Genomic DNA, 16878 nt, shown 5'->3' with positions numbered 1-16878 from the left:
TACATCCACCACTTTCATCTTCATGCTTCCCTTGTGACCAGCTGCATTACAGGAGCTGTTGCTTGGTCAGCTTGGATCTCACTAATAATGACCACAACATCATTTGGACATGTATTTTCTGTTCAGGACTTAAGATTTTTTCTGCACTGGAGTAGTTTTCTGACCCAGCTGTGACTGTTTTATATGAAAGACTAAATCTGAAGGCATGAGACATGCTTGCACTCTCTCATGAGAACTCTTGCATGAGAAGAAAACTGTTTTTAAACTCCTATGTACATTTATTGATGCATTTCTATGTTTAAGTGTCCTGGTTTCAGCTGGGACAGAGCTCATTTTCTTCCTAGTAGCTGGTACAGTGCTGTGTTTTGGATTTAGTGTGAAAATCATGTTGGTAACACAGATGTCTTACTTGCTGCTAAGTCGTGCTTATCCTAAGCCAAGGACTTTTCAGTTTCCCATGTTCTGCCAGCAAGCAGGTGCACAAGAAGCTGGGAGGGAGCTGGGAGGACAGCTGACCTGAACCACCAAAGCGATATCCCTACCATATTCCATACCACAAAATGTCATGCCCAGTATATAAACTGGGGGGAGTTGGCAGGGCAGTACATCACTGCTGAGGCATTGGTCAGCAGGTGGTGAGTGTGCATCATTTGTCTTTTCTTGGGTTTTCTTTCTCTTTTTATCTATTCCTTTTCCTTACAATTATTATTATTTTGTTATTGTTATTATTATACTAAATTTTATTTTATTTATTAAACTTCTTATCTCAACCCACAAGTTTTACTTTTTTTCCCAATTCTCCTCCTCATCCCACTGGGAGAGGAGAGGAGTGAGCTGGCTAGTTAGTTGCTGGCTGGGGTTAAACCCTGACATTAAATCAAAGTATGATTAATATGCCTGAATTTAAAAATAATTCTTCTAAATACTGGGGGTTTTCCTACTCCAGTCCTTTATTGGGCAGTGATCCTTTTCAGTTATACTTACTGGATAAGTGAAGTGCCATGAAACCGCAATTCATGGCCTGGCTTCTTTATTGTCTCATCTTTGCTTTCTAGGTAACTCAAGTGTAATCTGTGAACTCTTCAGAGTCAAGACATGGTCTGATATCTACACCCAAAATTCCACAAGCTCTGAGACACCCTGGAGTCCAGAGACAAAATATTTTTAATATATTTATATTTTTAATATATTTAAATAATTTAAACCTTACATATTCTCCACCGAAAGCTTGAAATTAGGAATGAACGTACCGTTCACTTTTTTAATACTATCTGGTTCAACAGACAAGCCAGCATATCCTGGTGATACCCAAGTTCAGATCGGACACTGCCACATTTCCAGGCACAATCAGTGGCAACCTGTGTGAACTCTGAAAGGAGACAATACACTGAAGGAGATGGAGTAAATCAGAGATTTGCCTTTGATGCAGCCATATAACATCATGATAAAACTTTTATTTTTCAGTTCTTATATGCAGAATATGTACTTCTCATTGTTGCCTATTTTATTAAACCTTACCAACTTCGTTTGACTCGAGGGAGTTTTGCTTTTAGAAAGAGGCTTGCATAAATTGAGACACCAAAATTAATTTCTAGAAAGAATCAATGAGTTTCCCTTAGTTCTAGTATGTCACCCTGCATTCTTGCCTTTGCTTCTTTTAGAAATGAAGAGTAAATGTTCTTATACTAAACAGAGAAATGTAAAAAGTATTGTTATGGGGATACAACTAAAATTTGTAAATGAGTTGTATGCGGTAATGACTTCTACTCACCCTTGTGTATCTTTTTGAAATGTGAAATCAATTTGAGACTTCTGCAATTTGTAATGTATTCACCTTTATTCCACATAACATTCAGATGCAATGTTGGAGATTAAAAAAAAATAATTAAATTTTATTTAGTTTTTCTATATATTTCTGTTCAGAGGAAGAGTTCCTAACATTAAAAAAGTAATAACTGGTAAGTTTAACTGATAGATCGACTAGTTAGCATGAACTTTTAACTAAAATGTGATGAGTAATGCTGATAGACAGGTTGCAAATACCATACAGTTACTAAAAGGAACTAAAACATCTAATGCTAAAACTATAATGGATTCCTTAAAAGACAAGGCCATGTAAACAGTTACGTAAACAGCTCTTTCAATCTAAGATACTACATATTAGAAATTATTTTAAGACTGTTTTGTAAAGCCTTTACTTAAGACAAATAAAAATAGACTACAAATTAAACACAGAGTCTGATTCTTCAAGCCTGATGGCCAAATCTTCTCTGGCCTTCAAAGGAGTTCCTTCCTGGATGTACTTTCAGGAAAACTTCTTCTGAAACAGGTTCGTAATTCTATGTTAACTCTTAATCAATCATTTAATTTCTTTTTTTACTACGCACACACACACACGACACAAAGTTAATTTAAAAATAAGCATATCTGTTTTCCTTTTTCCTCTGAACTTCACACCAAAACTTTTATTAAAAAGTAAAACTTGAAATCCTGTTTTTAGTAACTTACTGCTGAAAGCAGATACTGCCAATTGCACAAACCCAGATACACATGAGCAATGAGGAATTCTAGATGCATTAAAGCTAAATGAATTGATTTTGCCATGAGAAAACCAAACAGCTTGTAGGAAGCAAGTAATTAGTAAACAAAAGAAACCACAAAAGTAATAAAAACTATCATAAAGCTATTAACATTACACAGAATAAAATGTTAAATAATAATCTCCATTCTAAAGTAAACATGAATTGCCAAAATATTACCAGCAACAAACAAAAGGCAGCCTTGCATTAAAGCCTTTGTTCCAGAGCGGGAACAAAGCACACTTTGGGTGAACACACACTTTTGTAACACAGAAGTGCTTTGCTCAATTGTGTCTTTTTCTTTGGTGACGTGAAGCTGGCTGCAGTGCTTGGATGCCAGTCCCACCGCCCCACCTTTGCTCCTGTGAGCTCTCTCTCAGTCATAGCTCCCATCCCCAGAAGCAGCAAGCAACTTCCAAATGCACAGAGTAAACCAGCTATCTAATTTCTTGTTGCCCACAGCACAGTGCATGAGTTCAGATTGAGCGGGGCGGCCGAGGCATTTACTGCATTGCATTTCATTTGGATTGTTTTCTGGGGGAAAAGGGATCCTTGATGGTCACTGGTGCCTGAACTTCCGGACAGTCTCAGGTCCCCACACAGGGATGCTCTTGTTCTGGTGGGTGACCCTGGGTGCATGTCCACAGAGGACAAGAATACAAGCATTTTCTATTTAACACAATTTAAATTAAAGTTCTGAGTGGAGGCTGTAGAGAGAAGAGCTGCTTTGCTAGCTTCCCACTCTATTTCCCCAGGAGAGACCACTGCACTGAGGCTCAGGTAGGAGGACCAAATACTTTCTCTGTAATCTCAGCACTCCTTAGGTGGGATCTTTATGGTTTCCTAATGCAGACTCTCCTGTCTCTCCTTGGAGTGAGGGCTGCTCTGATGTCTATCTATCATGGAAGGTTCTGCTCTTCTCAAGACTCCCCCCACCAATACCCAAAGAAATTACAACAAAATATCTCCCGCTGAGCTTACATACAACTTTGAGAATAACATAGCTAGTGTCATGCTTAAAAGGGATGGATACTTCCTCACAGAGTGGTGAGATTTCTTGTTTTTCTTGAGACATTTCCCTATTCCATCTTTTGAGTCTGTTATCACAAACCTGTCTTGAAAGGTTAAGCTTTTACCCCAGCAAAGACAAGTCAGACATCTGAGAGGGGGAAAGAGGAAGAACCTTGAGAGCTTTACAGGATAAGTCTATCTCCTATATATTGTGGCCAACTAGGAAGACTCATCTGGACCTGAGACTACTGGCTTCTAAGGTAGTAAGAAAGAAAAAATGTGCAACGTGCACAGCTGTGTACACATAGATGTACACTCTGTTATAGCCAAAAAATGTTCATCTACAATTGCTAAATGGGTCTTTTTTTTAATCTATTCCTTGGTTTACTGTTTAAGATCCTATGTCTAACTTTGCATTTTGGAGTCATAAATATTTGTATTTACTTTTTCATTGGACTTATTACTCCCCCAACACTTGCTTATTATAAACTTGAATTCCTGAGATACTGCAGCATTCCTTGTCACAACCTTTAGTAAGATAAAGCAACTATTTCCTACACATTCACCTTCTGCAATACAATTAAAGCAAAATAGTTATGACTCAAATTGTAACCACCACTGTTTATAACAGAATGAGGATTTTTGCTTTGCATTTACAGTATTTGTTGAAGAGGTCTGAGAGACTCAATGCACATTCATAGATCAATGTACAGCTTTTAAAGCCTGTATCAACAGTCTTGTATTTCCAGTTTAATATTATCATCATGAAGGTAGACAAACGAGATATCCACACAGGATCTGGTGGAATCATCCATCAAGAACTAGCACATGAGCAGTTCACAGTAATGAGGGCATGAGCTATATGAATTTTCTTTTTTGATTTAGGATAACTTGATTTGCATGGATTGTGCAAGTGATTTGCCTTTTGGACCTCTGTCCTTGTCAGAGAAAGAGAACTGCTATGTCAGTGGCTGAGATGATGTCTACTCTTCCAACAGGGTTCGATATTGCTGTGATGTTCTTGCCAGTGGCCACTATTAAATCCTGCATATCCTGTATGCTACAGCGCAGGGTCAGACTCCACAGAGGAGTAAACAACACTATTGCCTAGAACAAGAGTATTTCCATATGGAGGTCAAAAGTGGTAACAGTTCTGTAAACCAAACTGATCGTACTAGAACGATACAAAATCATTGCATTAGAAACTGCGTTAATTAAAGTTTAACTATAGTAACAAAAAAAGAAGAGTATTTTTGATTCAGCCATTATGTAAACAACACAGACAAACTCCCCTAAATAACTACACTTATAGAAAAAAACAAATGGACTGCTTTAAAAAGGACTTTTCCCAGCTTGCTTCCACACTTCTTTGGCTCCTTTAATGCTTTCTCTTTTCACACACTTCCAGTAACCTTGAATGCCTTGCTGTTGTGGTACCTGTTAACAAAGTTAAAGCATGTTTAGCATTTACACAAAAAAGACTTATTCACAGATTGTGTAAATATAATATGTAATGCAGTGCTGCTGCTTCCATAGTTCACATGCATAATAACAAGTTCTTGGTGGCAGCACTCCTCCCAGGAGTATTCAGTTTAAAATATAACTTCTTGCTATTCACTATCTCTACTTGTGTTTCTACAAGTATTAACAAGATAGTTGTAGCAGTCATCTGTGGTATTTAAAAACAATGATGTCAGATTGTTACCCTCAAACCTCGATGAATTCGGTTCCTCAGGACTCCAAGAAACTCGCTATGGCTGAGGCAGTCGTCTCCATCTAGATCAAAAATCTTGAAGATGGTATCCAAAACATTATCCGAGAGCTCCTGTCCTGTTGCTACCTTCACTGCTCTCTTGAACTCAGCTAGTAAAGACATAATATTATATCACTGGTGACTGTGAACTTGTAAAGAAATTGGAAAGCACATAAATAGTAGGATTCTGTGCAATTTACAATGTCTCATGGGTATCCTAATGAGAATTTGGGACATGTGAACTAGTAAATTAGGAGACCTAAGTTCATGCGTTCTTGAGCTTGCTTCATCTTTCATAACACTAGCTTTATTAATTGTATGACAAACTTTTGAAATGCACGACTCAAGCAACAGCATTTTTGCTAGAAGTAGCTGCATGCTGAAAACTTACGTCCTTTTGGCTGTGTGCACACACCTGTGCATATGGATGATAAGTGTTTGCCTTATTATGGTCTCACAAAAAATACTACCATTTTATCTTGCACCAGTTTCATGCCAATTCATTCTGCAAGAATACTCTTCTTATCAGAGAACAGTATTTTATGATACGCTCCACCTCAATCAAAAATCCCCTCAGCAACTCCGTAGAAACACAGACCGTCAAATACTCAACACAGTGTTTACAGCACATGGATTTATATACCTGTAGTTCTATTTTTTAAAGAAGTAAGCTACCCTCTCTTAAGTTATGATTGAAGAGTTTATGAGGATTTATGGCAGAAAAAGCTGTCATACCTCTCTGGAGATCTACTTTCCTCTTCAGCTTTTTGGTTTGCTTTCTTTACACCACTATGTGCATTACAGTAATACCTACTATCCCCACTTTTGGTCTTGTAGTGTAAAGAATTTAGAGTTTTCACTCAAGAAAGATGAGGAGATGTGTGGGGCTGTCATAAAACAGCAGATAGTAACAGTGAAATGATTACTGTTTATTACAGCAAGCACAATCACAACACATGAAGTGGATGCATTTCTGAAGTCATCACAGAAGTGTGAATTTCAACAAGGGACTGGAGGTTACTGAAGTATAGCTGTATTGCAGATTATTACAGCAAGTTGTCCAAGTAAATATAGTTATTACTATATACTATATAATACTATATAAATATAGTAATAACGTGGTTCTGCTTTCATAAACAAGTGCTGTTTATAAATAGCGCTATAAATATTAATTCTGAAGCTTAACAGAGTAAAGGGCACTCCTGACTTAGTTCTCATCTTTGCCTCTTTGAACAATTCCTGTATAAATGGAGTTGATTAATTTACAGTTGGTTTAAATATAATTAAGTGTAAAATCCTTCTGTAAAAGGATATACCACAATTTGGAAAGGACATGAAATATGGGATGCTTATAAAAGTCTTAAGTTTGTGATGTTAAAAAGATGTTAACTGTTTTAGCTCTTGATGCTAAATATAAATCCAGAGATGGCACTGCACTTTTTTGAACAGAATATGAAGAAAAGGAGAAAGATCTTCTAAAATGGTGGAGCATAATAATCTTCAAACCAGGAAGGGCCACCTTATCAGAGAGAAAAGATAAGCTGCTAACTTAGAAGGGAAAAAAAAAAAAAAAAGAGAATAAAAGGAAAGAATAAAGAACTGTCTTATTTTTAGATAAATACACACATATACACACATGCAAACAGTGAAACAAAGAACTTAAAGGATCAGACATGTATACATGTAACATCCGTGAGTTACCTCAGGAGCTGACTGTTTTCAATCACAGTATGGTTCAGTGCATAAACAGAGTCAAAACTGTCTGTTGGTTAGGAATAAATGTTTACAGGGAAACATTATCAGAGTCAACACCAACTGCTGGCCTCATCATCCTCTGGGACTTAAAAATGGGATACTTAATAGAGAAGTGATCTAAACTCTTATACCTTACTTATGACTATTATTTCACCACTAATTCATCCTCTTATCTCTCTACTCTTTGTACCCCTTGTACAAATAAAATCTATCTCCCCCCTGAGAAGAAAGATGTCAAACCAGACAGAGGAAGGGCATGAACCCAGCTGGGAACTGGAGCACATGATGGAAGAGAAGCTGAGGGAGCTGGGGAGAACAGAAGTGTAAAGGGGGATCTTGCTGCAGCCTTCAACTGCCTAAAAGGTGATACAGAGAAGAGAGCGCCATATTTTTCTCAAAGGTGCACATAGGTAAATGTGTTTTACTTCACTGTAAGTTGCACCGAGGGTTTGACACAGAAGATAAGTTTTCACGAGCAGAGTGGTTAAGCACTACAGCAGTTGCCCAGAAAGGCGTGGAAATGAAATTCTTCCTGAAGCCTGGACTAACTAGTGATGAAAGTCACAAGTTGTAACTCCCCCAGTTTTGGCCTTCTTTGGTTCAAATCCCATCCAAACATTTCTCTCAAGAATACTGAATTATCTTCCTGTCTTCTCATATCTCTCTCACCTTTTTCACATGATCCCATCAAATATTTATTTCAATGAATGTTAATGTGTCATCAAATTTCCTTAGGAACTTTTTATGTTGCTCTTTTCAAATAAGTTATGAGAGCTGTCCTTCAAGTATAACAAGTAAGTAACAACCTCAGGATTATTACAAAAAGCATTTGTATGTCCACAAAACTTCTGTTGCATTGCTCCTATTTCTGCTATAGGGAAGGAAACAAATTCCCTCCTCCAAATCTTTATTTCGAAAAACACTTCACTACACTGTATTTTTTCATAGACATGATCACATAACACTACATAAGCATATCGAGAAGGCAGTATGGAGGAATAAAACACAGCAAGATGTTGCAGACCCTGCAGAAGAAGAGATTTCTATTGTTTAGTTTCCTCAGAAAACTGGTTTCACTATAAGGAAAAAGCACTGTTATCATGAACTGCTACTAAAGTATGTATTGTTTCAATAAATCCTTCCTAATCTAGAATTTAGATTGGACTGAGAGTGGCCCTCTCCACTGAGAGTGGAGAAGGACTTGAGGGTACTGGTGGATGAAAAGCTGGACATGACCCTGCAGTGTGTGCTCGCAGTCCAGAAGGCCAACTGTATCCTGGGCTGCATCAAGAGCAGTGTGGACAGCAGGTTGAGGGACGTGATTGTCCCCCTCTACTCTGCTCTCGTGAGACCCCACCTGCAGTCCTGTGCTCAGCTCTGGAGCCCCCAACATAAGAAGGACATGGACCTGTTGAAACCAGTCCAGAGGAGGCCACAAAGATGATCAGAGGAATGGAACACCTCTCTAGTGAAGGAAGGCCAAGAGAGTTGGGAGTTAGTCAGCCTGGAGAAGAGAAGGCTCCAGGGAGACCTTACTGCAGACTTTCAATATATTACGGGGACTAAGAAGACAGAGAGAAACTTTTTACCAAGGACTGTAGTGACAGCACAAGGTGAAATGGTTTCAAACTGAGAGTAGATTTAGACTGAACATAAGGAAGAAACTTATTACAGTGAGGGTGGTGAGGCACTGGCACAGGTTGCCCAGAGAAGCTGTGGCTGCCCCCTCCCTGGCAGTGTTCAAGGCCAGGTTGGACGGGGCTTTGAGCAACCTGGGCTAGTGGAAGGTGTCCCTGCCCATGGCAGGGGGTTGGAACTAGATGATGTTTAAGGTCCCTTCCAACCCAAACCATTCTATGATTCTATGGTTTAGTCTGCTGTCAGTGGTCCAGCATATGAAAGAACATTAGAACTTACATATCAAACCATTTTTGGAACTTTATATTATTATTTTTTTATTAAATAGAATTAATTCAGAATAAAGAACACTATACTATCATTTGGACTTCGCAGTGCTACTTTGGGATACTTCTAGATAACTTACTTACGTTAATTCCATAACAAAAAATGCATTTTTTCTTTTTAAAAAAAATACATACAAAAGGTGTGCAGCACTTACCCCGTTTAACAGGTCGATTGGCTACAGTAAACATCTGCATGGCAATAGAAAAGTCTTCCAGGTTATTTGTAAACTTGCAAAAAGTCTTGAATTCTTCCAAACTGATATTCTAGAGTACCACAGAGTTCAGATGATACATAATGAATAATACATTCAAACCCCAGGAAATCTATTTTATTAAATCTGGTGGGACCTAGTGTTTACGTGTGATTGCCTACTCATCATCAATATTTGTATTTCTCAGTTGGCAAATTACCATTGTTCTTATTTGCATAAAATTCAAGGGCTGCAATAATTAACTTGGAAGCTAGTTACGTTATTAGATCCTTGTATTCAAATGAAAACCTGTACATACAAATGAAGAATCAAAACAAAGCATGCTCTATGTACCAACCTCTCCTGCCTCAAATCTGTCTTTCACATTCTGCCAGTAAATTTCATTGTTTTCCTCATCAGTGAAGTACAGTAACCATTCTGCAAAGTCTTCTTTTCTCATGACGTTCAAACCCTTTGAAAACTTTATGAATTCCATTTCTTGGACTTCTGTTTGCAGATTTTCCATGAATCTAAGTGTAAACAGATATTATCCAACAGTTGATACTTGCATCACTGTATCACTGCTACTACCTTAGTTACTAAATGGAGCAGACACTATTAATCACAGATACTGTCAATATCACTGTTTAAAATATCACTGGTTTAATTTTACCTGTGCATGTAGATTTGTTTCTGCTGCTGCATTTCAATAATGACACCAGTAGGGTGCTCTCTAAGTCTGCACAGATGGCTGCTGCTACTATAATTTACAGATACACTTGGCATCTAGTTTTGACTAATGTTAAAAATGTGCAGATAATGAGATAAAATAATTGGTAAGGCAGTATAATAATGAATGAATGAAAAAGGACATGGTAACTAAAGGCCTGACATGATTTATGAAATTTCATACTAATAAGAGAGGAATGACAAGGTTGGAAAGTGCCTAGAAAGATGAGGCTCTAATAATCACAACGGTGAAACAAAAGAGGAAACTTGAAATCATGACTGCAGAAAATGATGACTAAAAGCCTCAAAGATCATAACTGCAAAGAGAAGTTTGGCAAATCAGTTCTGCACTCACTACAGGATGGGTTAGAGAGGATTACAATTGACACATGCAGAGTTTGAAAGAGCACAGAAAATGATGTTGCAGCTGTTTGGGAAGGTAAGAAGAGAACTGTCTGAAAAAAGAAGGGGTGAACATCAAGACTTTTAGGAGACACCCATTCTTTTAGGAAGAAAAAAAAAAAAAAGCAGCATGAGAAGCAAGTAACAACCTGCAGGTACATAGCTTAGAACTGTAAGGAGAGGTGTAGCTTTGTTCCCCCAGTTTGGTCTACATGGCCATTATAATTTCTTCTGGCTAATACTAATTTTGAGAAAGTAGAAGACAATACTGTGCAATCCATTTGGTAATTTCCATTTCAGAAATGGGGCAATCCAAAAGCAAGTGATAATTTAAAAATATAAATAAAGGTTAAAAACACAGTGATGCTTTCCAGAATCCCTTTGGTACTTCGAAAGAACCCTGTATTATGGAGTTGCAAAAATTACTGACAGGAGAGAATGAAATACTCCTATATTGGGACAAAGCAATTAGTTGGAGAAGAGGACAGCTAAGGTCTATGTAGCAAATACCAGTAGAGGCTCATTTGCTCATCAGTGTTTGCACGGCCTCACTGGGTTTGAATTCTTTCCCCTGAAATTACAGCATTTTAGTCTGCACAGCTATCTTTAGTTCTTTAATGAGATCACTTGGACAATTAGTAGCTCGAAGGTCTGTGAAGTCTGTAAGGGGTTAGCTGAAGACTGCTGCTACAGCATAAGTGCTCTGTTGAATTTTTTCCTTTAATAATTAGATCTGCACATGCAAATAAAGGGCCAACAAATGCTTCACAGCTCAGGATATGCAGGTATATGAAAGCCTGACAGTGGACATGATTTTAGGTTTCAGGCTAGAGTTTTATTAGGGTAATACTGAGGAGGGGTACGATATGCTCTCACATTTTATATGGGCATTTTTCTGATCCAGTAAAGGGGTTACAAGGCTTCCATAGTATAGTCAAAACACTGAGGCATATTCCTCCACAGTCTACCTTAAGACCTGGCTCACTTTCAAGTCCCCTGACTCTTCCTCTCACATGGGAATGAAACACCTGTGTCACCACCATGAAGGGGAAGCCCCTTGTCTTACAGACCACTGAGAGCTGACTTGCACAGCTTGCAAAACAGTCTTCAGTTTTCAGACACAGCTCCTGTCCTTGTAACTCATGAGATGACTGCTGGCTCTGGCCAGCCCGGCACTCAGCATGTGCAGGGGAGACTGGCCAGCGTGGGCTGGCAGAAGCAGTCCCGCCACAACCCCACAAGAGTCTCCCTGGATCCTGGGAAGTGAGGTCTGTCTGCAGGGGGAGAGGATGGCACATGCACCAGGCATATGGAGCCAGTCCAGTAGAGGCTGACTAGAGCCACTTGCCTGCATTTTGGGAGTGGTGCATTTTGGGAGTGGCCAAAGGCAAGAAGTAGATGGTATCTGAGATGTGCAGCTTGTGTTTGGTTGGAAGTCACAGCAGAGACCATGTGGAACAGTAACTGTATCTCTGACTGTTGTTTCCAACTCATGTAACGTCTGGTCTGAGGGAGAACAAGCTGCTGAAAATGAGGCCACTTACAGAAATATGCCTAAAACATGGATGTAGGGAAACAAGACACCATGTGTTTTATTTTCTTGGCTTTAATCTATGAAAGGTGGACACATTTTGCAACAGACTTAAGGTCTGTTATTGAACGTATGAGTTATTTATCTTGGGGGGCTAACTCTCATTTGTTTTACTGGTCAGTAGCCACAGCTGATGACAAACTACACATTCATCCATCTTATTCTAAATATCACATCTCCTTAAGCAGAAAACCCTCTGTGACCTGCCTTCTAGCCATACCCAATAAAGGCAGAACAGCTGAAAGACCAAGCATTTCTGCATGCTGAGGAAAGAGTGGGTGCCCCACCTAGATGCACACATCAGCCAGCTGAAAGGGGCAGCAAAGCCAAAGAGGAAACTGAAGGGTTTGACTGTGGCATTTTTTATATGTTCTTGCCTCTGCACCTTCTTCTAGTTGGACAGCAAATGAAGTGAAATTTCCCCAGCCCCACTGTGGGTTTTCCATTGCCTTTTCTCAGGCTTGGGTTCTTGCCCTCTCCAGTTGCTTTGGGGAAATAACACCACACCCTTCCTGTGGCACAAGAGTCGTGCATCTTGATGCACTATGCAGATTAGAGAGGGGAGTAGGAATTACTTATTTAAGTACAAGAAAAATTAACAGATATTTCATTTCAACTTGTAGGCTTGCTCCTGGCAAGCCAGAGTAGGAAGATTTCCTGCCATACCAAATGCTACTTAGAGCAGCAGCTGAAATATGCAATTTAAAATTTATATGTGATAGCCTCCCATATTACAAAAATTAAAATACTATGAATCATCACATCAGCATTCTAGGTCACTCTTATTCCCAGATGTGAGAGTTAAAAAACCTAATGAGTTTTTTTTTTAAGTGAAAGTTATTAAAACTTATTAAAAATAACTTTCTGGTTAGAAAGTAAAACTTGATACTTAAATGCCAAGACACCGCTAGGGATACTTGCTTTTGTATCTTCTGGATCTCAGTGCGATGAGTTTCAGCTGTGAATTCCTTAAAAAAATTCTCCAGACATTAGGAGAAACAAGAATAGGAATGAAATTCCTGCTCTCTCGAAGTCATTGGGAGTTTGGCTGGGGACTTTGAAGGGAGCCAGAATTCAGCTACGGGAATGGGACTCTGATTGTAGATGTGCTTTACAATTCAAAAATAATTAGACTGGTAACAATCTCACACTATAGTAGCTTGAAAATAAAAGCAAACCTTAATTTTCCAAATAACAAAAAGCAAAGGTAACTCATAGATTTATAAGATGGAGAAAAGGCTGGGAACAGGCAGTACCTTCTTTAAGATAGCCTCGTTTATCCACACTGTCTAAAACACCCACGTTGAAGGCCAATGGCCAAATTCGTTATCGTGTTACAACAGCATCCAGAAACCTTATCAGGATTTATCCCTCATTTTGTAATGTGCTCTATTATAGAAAGAGGGAGTCTCTCAAGACTTTCTGGCAACTCAGTTTTAATAGAAGTGAAAATGTAATAAAAGTGGGGAGACCTCAGGAATGCAGCTATTCCCCCTCCGACCTGAAATACTGCAATGAAGTGCTAGCGTTGTATTCCTTATGGCACACAAAGAAGCAGAATGAAATGCAAAAGGAAAGGTTAGGGAAAGTTTCCTTTCCTATACCTCTTGACCTGAACTGGAAGTCTGTGAAAAGCCTTAACACTCTAATACAGAACTGACCAGTTCTTGTCACACTGATTTATAGGAAGGAAAATTAACAAAGATAGTGGTGAATATACCACCCTGGCATTTGTGCTCTGCTTCAGCTCCTCTTTGGACACTGGAGTCCTTTTGAAGACTTAATAACCCTCTCTGCACCAAAAGAATGTTGCAAACCAGCTGCAAGGTCGCCTTTTTGCAATCTGACTTTCAAAACAGAATATAGGAAATTTAATAAGGGCTCGAACATTGACCTTTAGAGAACATTTAGATCTATGCTTGTAAATTCAGTTTTGCAAGCAGTAAGACAGTTAATCAATCTCACCATTTTCAGAACTACAGGCAAAACCCTCTTTGATTTACTGTCCTCAATGTTTCCAAACCAAACAAAAAAAACCCTACTCACTTTCATTTATAAGCATTCTGTAGAAACTAATCAAGCTATTCCTTTGCTAAGTATATAGGAAAGGAAGAAACAAAGATTCTTCTCAACATCATTACTAAATACTTGGGAAATATTCAGATCCAGTTACGATAGGAATACACAATCATGAAGCCAGATTTTGTTCCCATCTCCACTTCCTCACTGCTTGATCCTGGTTGCACAAGACGTAATCTCTATGTGTTTTAGGGCTCTATATACATATACAAACACATAGACACATGTGTAGGTACAAAGACAAATAAGGAGGGAACCATATTCTATATCTGCAAAGCACTTTCAAATCCCTAGATAAAAATCACTCAAAATGTACAAGCTATTGTCACAGCAAAAGCACCACTGGCTGACGATGCTAACTGAAAGAGATTCTGCATCCAGGCATTGGCACAAACACAGAACAGCACCAGACAAATGTCAGCACTAGCAATGTGGTTCAGACCAGATCATTCTGGTTTCTTAAATGAAAGGTTTCAAGTGAAATGTACCATGGAATTCAAAATACTGAAGGAAAGAAACATGACAGGTAGGGAAAAGGCAAATTTTGTGTATGGTTATACAATTTGTGACCTTTAAGCTAAAGCAGAAAATAAAAAAGAAACCATGATTGAAGTATATTTCTGGTGCAAAATTCTATTAACTGATGAGAAGTTTGGAAGCAACAGATCAGATTTAAAAAAAATGCCATAAATTGGATTTGAAATATTCATTTTCCACGTATGGTTAAAAGATGCCCATTGTTTAACCATACCAGGAAGTACTTTTTTGTAAACCATCCCAGGAAAAAATACAACAATCAAAGTTTTTTGAGCATTCTTCCCATACTCTCTGTACCTTTTCTTTTTTTTTTTTTTTTTTTTCCTTCAAGGAGATTGTGAGAGATTTAAGATTGCTTAGGGACAGATTACAGAAAAAAAAAAATCATAGCAGTCGTAAACTGTTTAGGGAGTGAATTACTGTCTCCTCTTTTATTTGGGATTAGACATACTTAAACAAGATCAGTAAGGGACTTTTTTCAGGGAAAAAAACAGTGGCTGTCAAGAAGAAATACTTGCTATACCTAGAAAACTACATAGTTTTCTACTCAGAATAAAAAACAGTACATACAATATAGCTGGAAATTAAAGAACAAATGAAACATTTTTTGTAAGGAAAAGACCAAAAACTATTTATGTCTCAGAACACAGGGGAAACCCATGCAAAAGAATAAAAAACCTGGAATCCTGGAGAGCTTCTGACTTTATGTTTGAAATCTGACATTCTCTAAGATGGGCCCTGGTATTAGAAGACAACACTATTATTGAAGTGTAAAACTGAGTGGTGGCCATCTGAAACAGAAACTTGTTCATGTCTTCCAAGAAGAAAGTCAAGTCTCACCTGGTTACAGCTTCTTGTATTAAATCTACCCTTCTTTACATGATTTTAGGCTTGCTGCATATTGTTTCATATTTTCTTAAACTGATACAGGAGAATACTGATTCAGGCTGCATTTGACTAGGAGGCAACACTGATACTAGTGATGTACATAAACATACTCCAGAATAACTTAGATTTGAATTTCCTAACTTTTGCCTGGGAAACAAGCTGTTGCTTTTGAGGTTGTGGATTGTTAATAATAATTACCATATTGTCCTTGTGTTATGGACTATACAACTGGCAAAAAATCATGTATAGCAATATGGAGCTGAACATGTGTTCTTTGAGTCCTACCTTAAGATCTCTGAAATCACCATGTTACTATGGGAAAGACATAGGAAGCTGTGCTTCCTTGGTTGCTTCCACTACTTCCAAGCAGTCCCTGGAGAAGCTGCAGAATTAAGTGGGAGCCTCACCAGTGCTGCACAATAGAGAAATGAAAAGGAGCAGCTTGGCTGATGCTTTGACTATGTTCTATAGGACAGTGAGAAAAGAGCTTGACTGGCATCACAAAATAGCTATGAACTTCCATGTGCCCAACAGCCCAAGAAAGGTTGAGAAGTGATCTGATACTGTTTCATAGTCTCACTCTTTATGTCTGGTAAAAACTACCCTGAGGATTGTCCTTGCGTGTATCACCTACCTATTGACTTCCCAAGAACCATGCACCAGCTGGAAACAGAGGGAGCACAGCATACTTAACCATTTTCCCTCCCTATATCAGTGTGTCTCTGGTGTTCGGGGCAGTAGGAGGGGAGGTACAAGAGCTGGCTTACATCAGCTCCACACTGCCTGAAGAGATGTAGACTGTTTCCATTTTCTGTGTGCCATCTGAATGCAAAGAGAGGAGAACAGGGCAAATTAATTGCCCTGATATATTGACTGTGGCTGTCTGACATCTTTTAAATGTTTGGACTGTGGTCTAAAAGGGTTGGACATCACTGGTGTACATGTAGATACAGATGGCTGCACAGTTAGAAAAGGATTTTTTAATGTCAGCCAAACTGAAAAAGAGGAAGCATGAGGAAAATATATGTAAGTAATGAGGTGAGAGCACTAGTCTCAGCTTTCTGAATTCCCATGTAAGTACGGTGAAATTTCACAAAGAAAGCATTCCTGCCTTTTTATTTTTTTTTTTAGTTTCAAGGACCCTACAGCACTGCAATCTGTGTATTTAACTAATGTGACAAGTTTTAGTGCGTCCTAATCGAACCTAATCACCCCTACTTTCTACTAGGTACTACACTGATCAATGGAAAAGCTTTCTAGGCAACAACTTGGAAAATGATAAAAGCATTTACCACCATTATTTTCTGCTTTTGACAATGATCTATGTCTGTACAGCTCATCAGTCATCTCTTGTAAAAACAGCGTGGCACTTTGATCAAACAGCCAACAACAGCTTCCC

The 16878-nt window shown here is 38.5% G+C and overlaps 1 protein-coding gene across 2 annotated transcripts in view; it reads right to left on the bottom strand.

The window, feature by feature from the left end:
• Nucleotides 1–1864: 1864 nt before the first annotated feature.
• Nucleotides 1865–16878, bottom strand: part of MICU2 (mitochondrial calcium uptake 2) — a 145880-nt gene continuing 130866 nt past the window's right edge. For both annotated transcript variants that reach the window (XM_074915483.1, XM_074915475.1), the window contains 4 exons: nt 9612–9783; nt 9218–9326; nt 5296–5453; nt 1865–5027 (listed from right to left, as the gene is read on the bottom strand). In XM_074915483.1, coding sequence (XP_074771584.1) covers nt 4923–5027; nt 5296–5453; nt 9218–9326; nt 9612–9783 — 544 coding nt within the window. In that variant the 3' untranslated portion in view covers nt 1865–4922. The remainder of the gene's footprint in view (nt 5028–5295; nt 5454–9217; nt 9327–9611; nt 9784–16878) is intronic.

This window comes from Athene noctua, chromosome 1, assembly GCF_965140245.1.
Source record: "Athene noctua chromosome 1, bAthNoc1.hap1.1, whole genome shotgun sequence".
Taxonomy (NCBI): Eukaryota; Metazoa; Chordata; class Aves; order Strigiformes; family Strigidae; genus Athene; species Athene noctua.
Note: the sequence above shows the minus strand (reverse complement) of the source record. Positions and strands in the feature narration are given on the sequence as shown.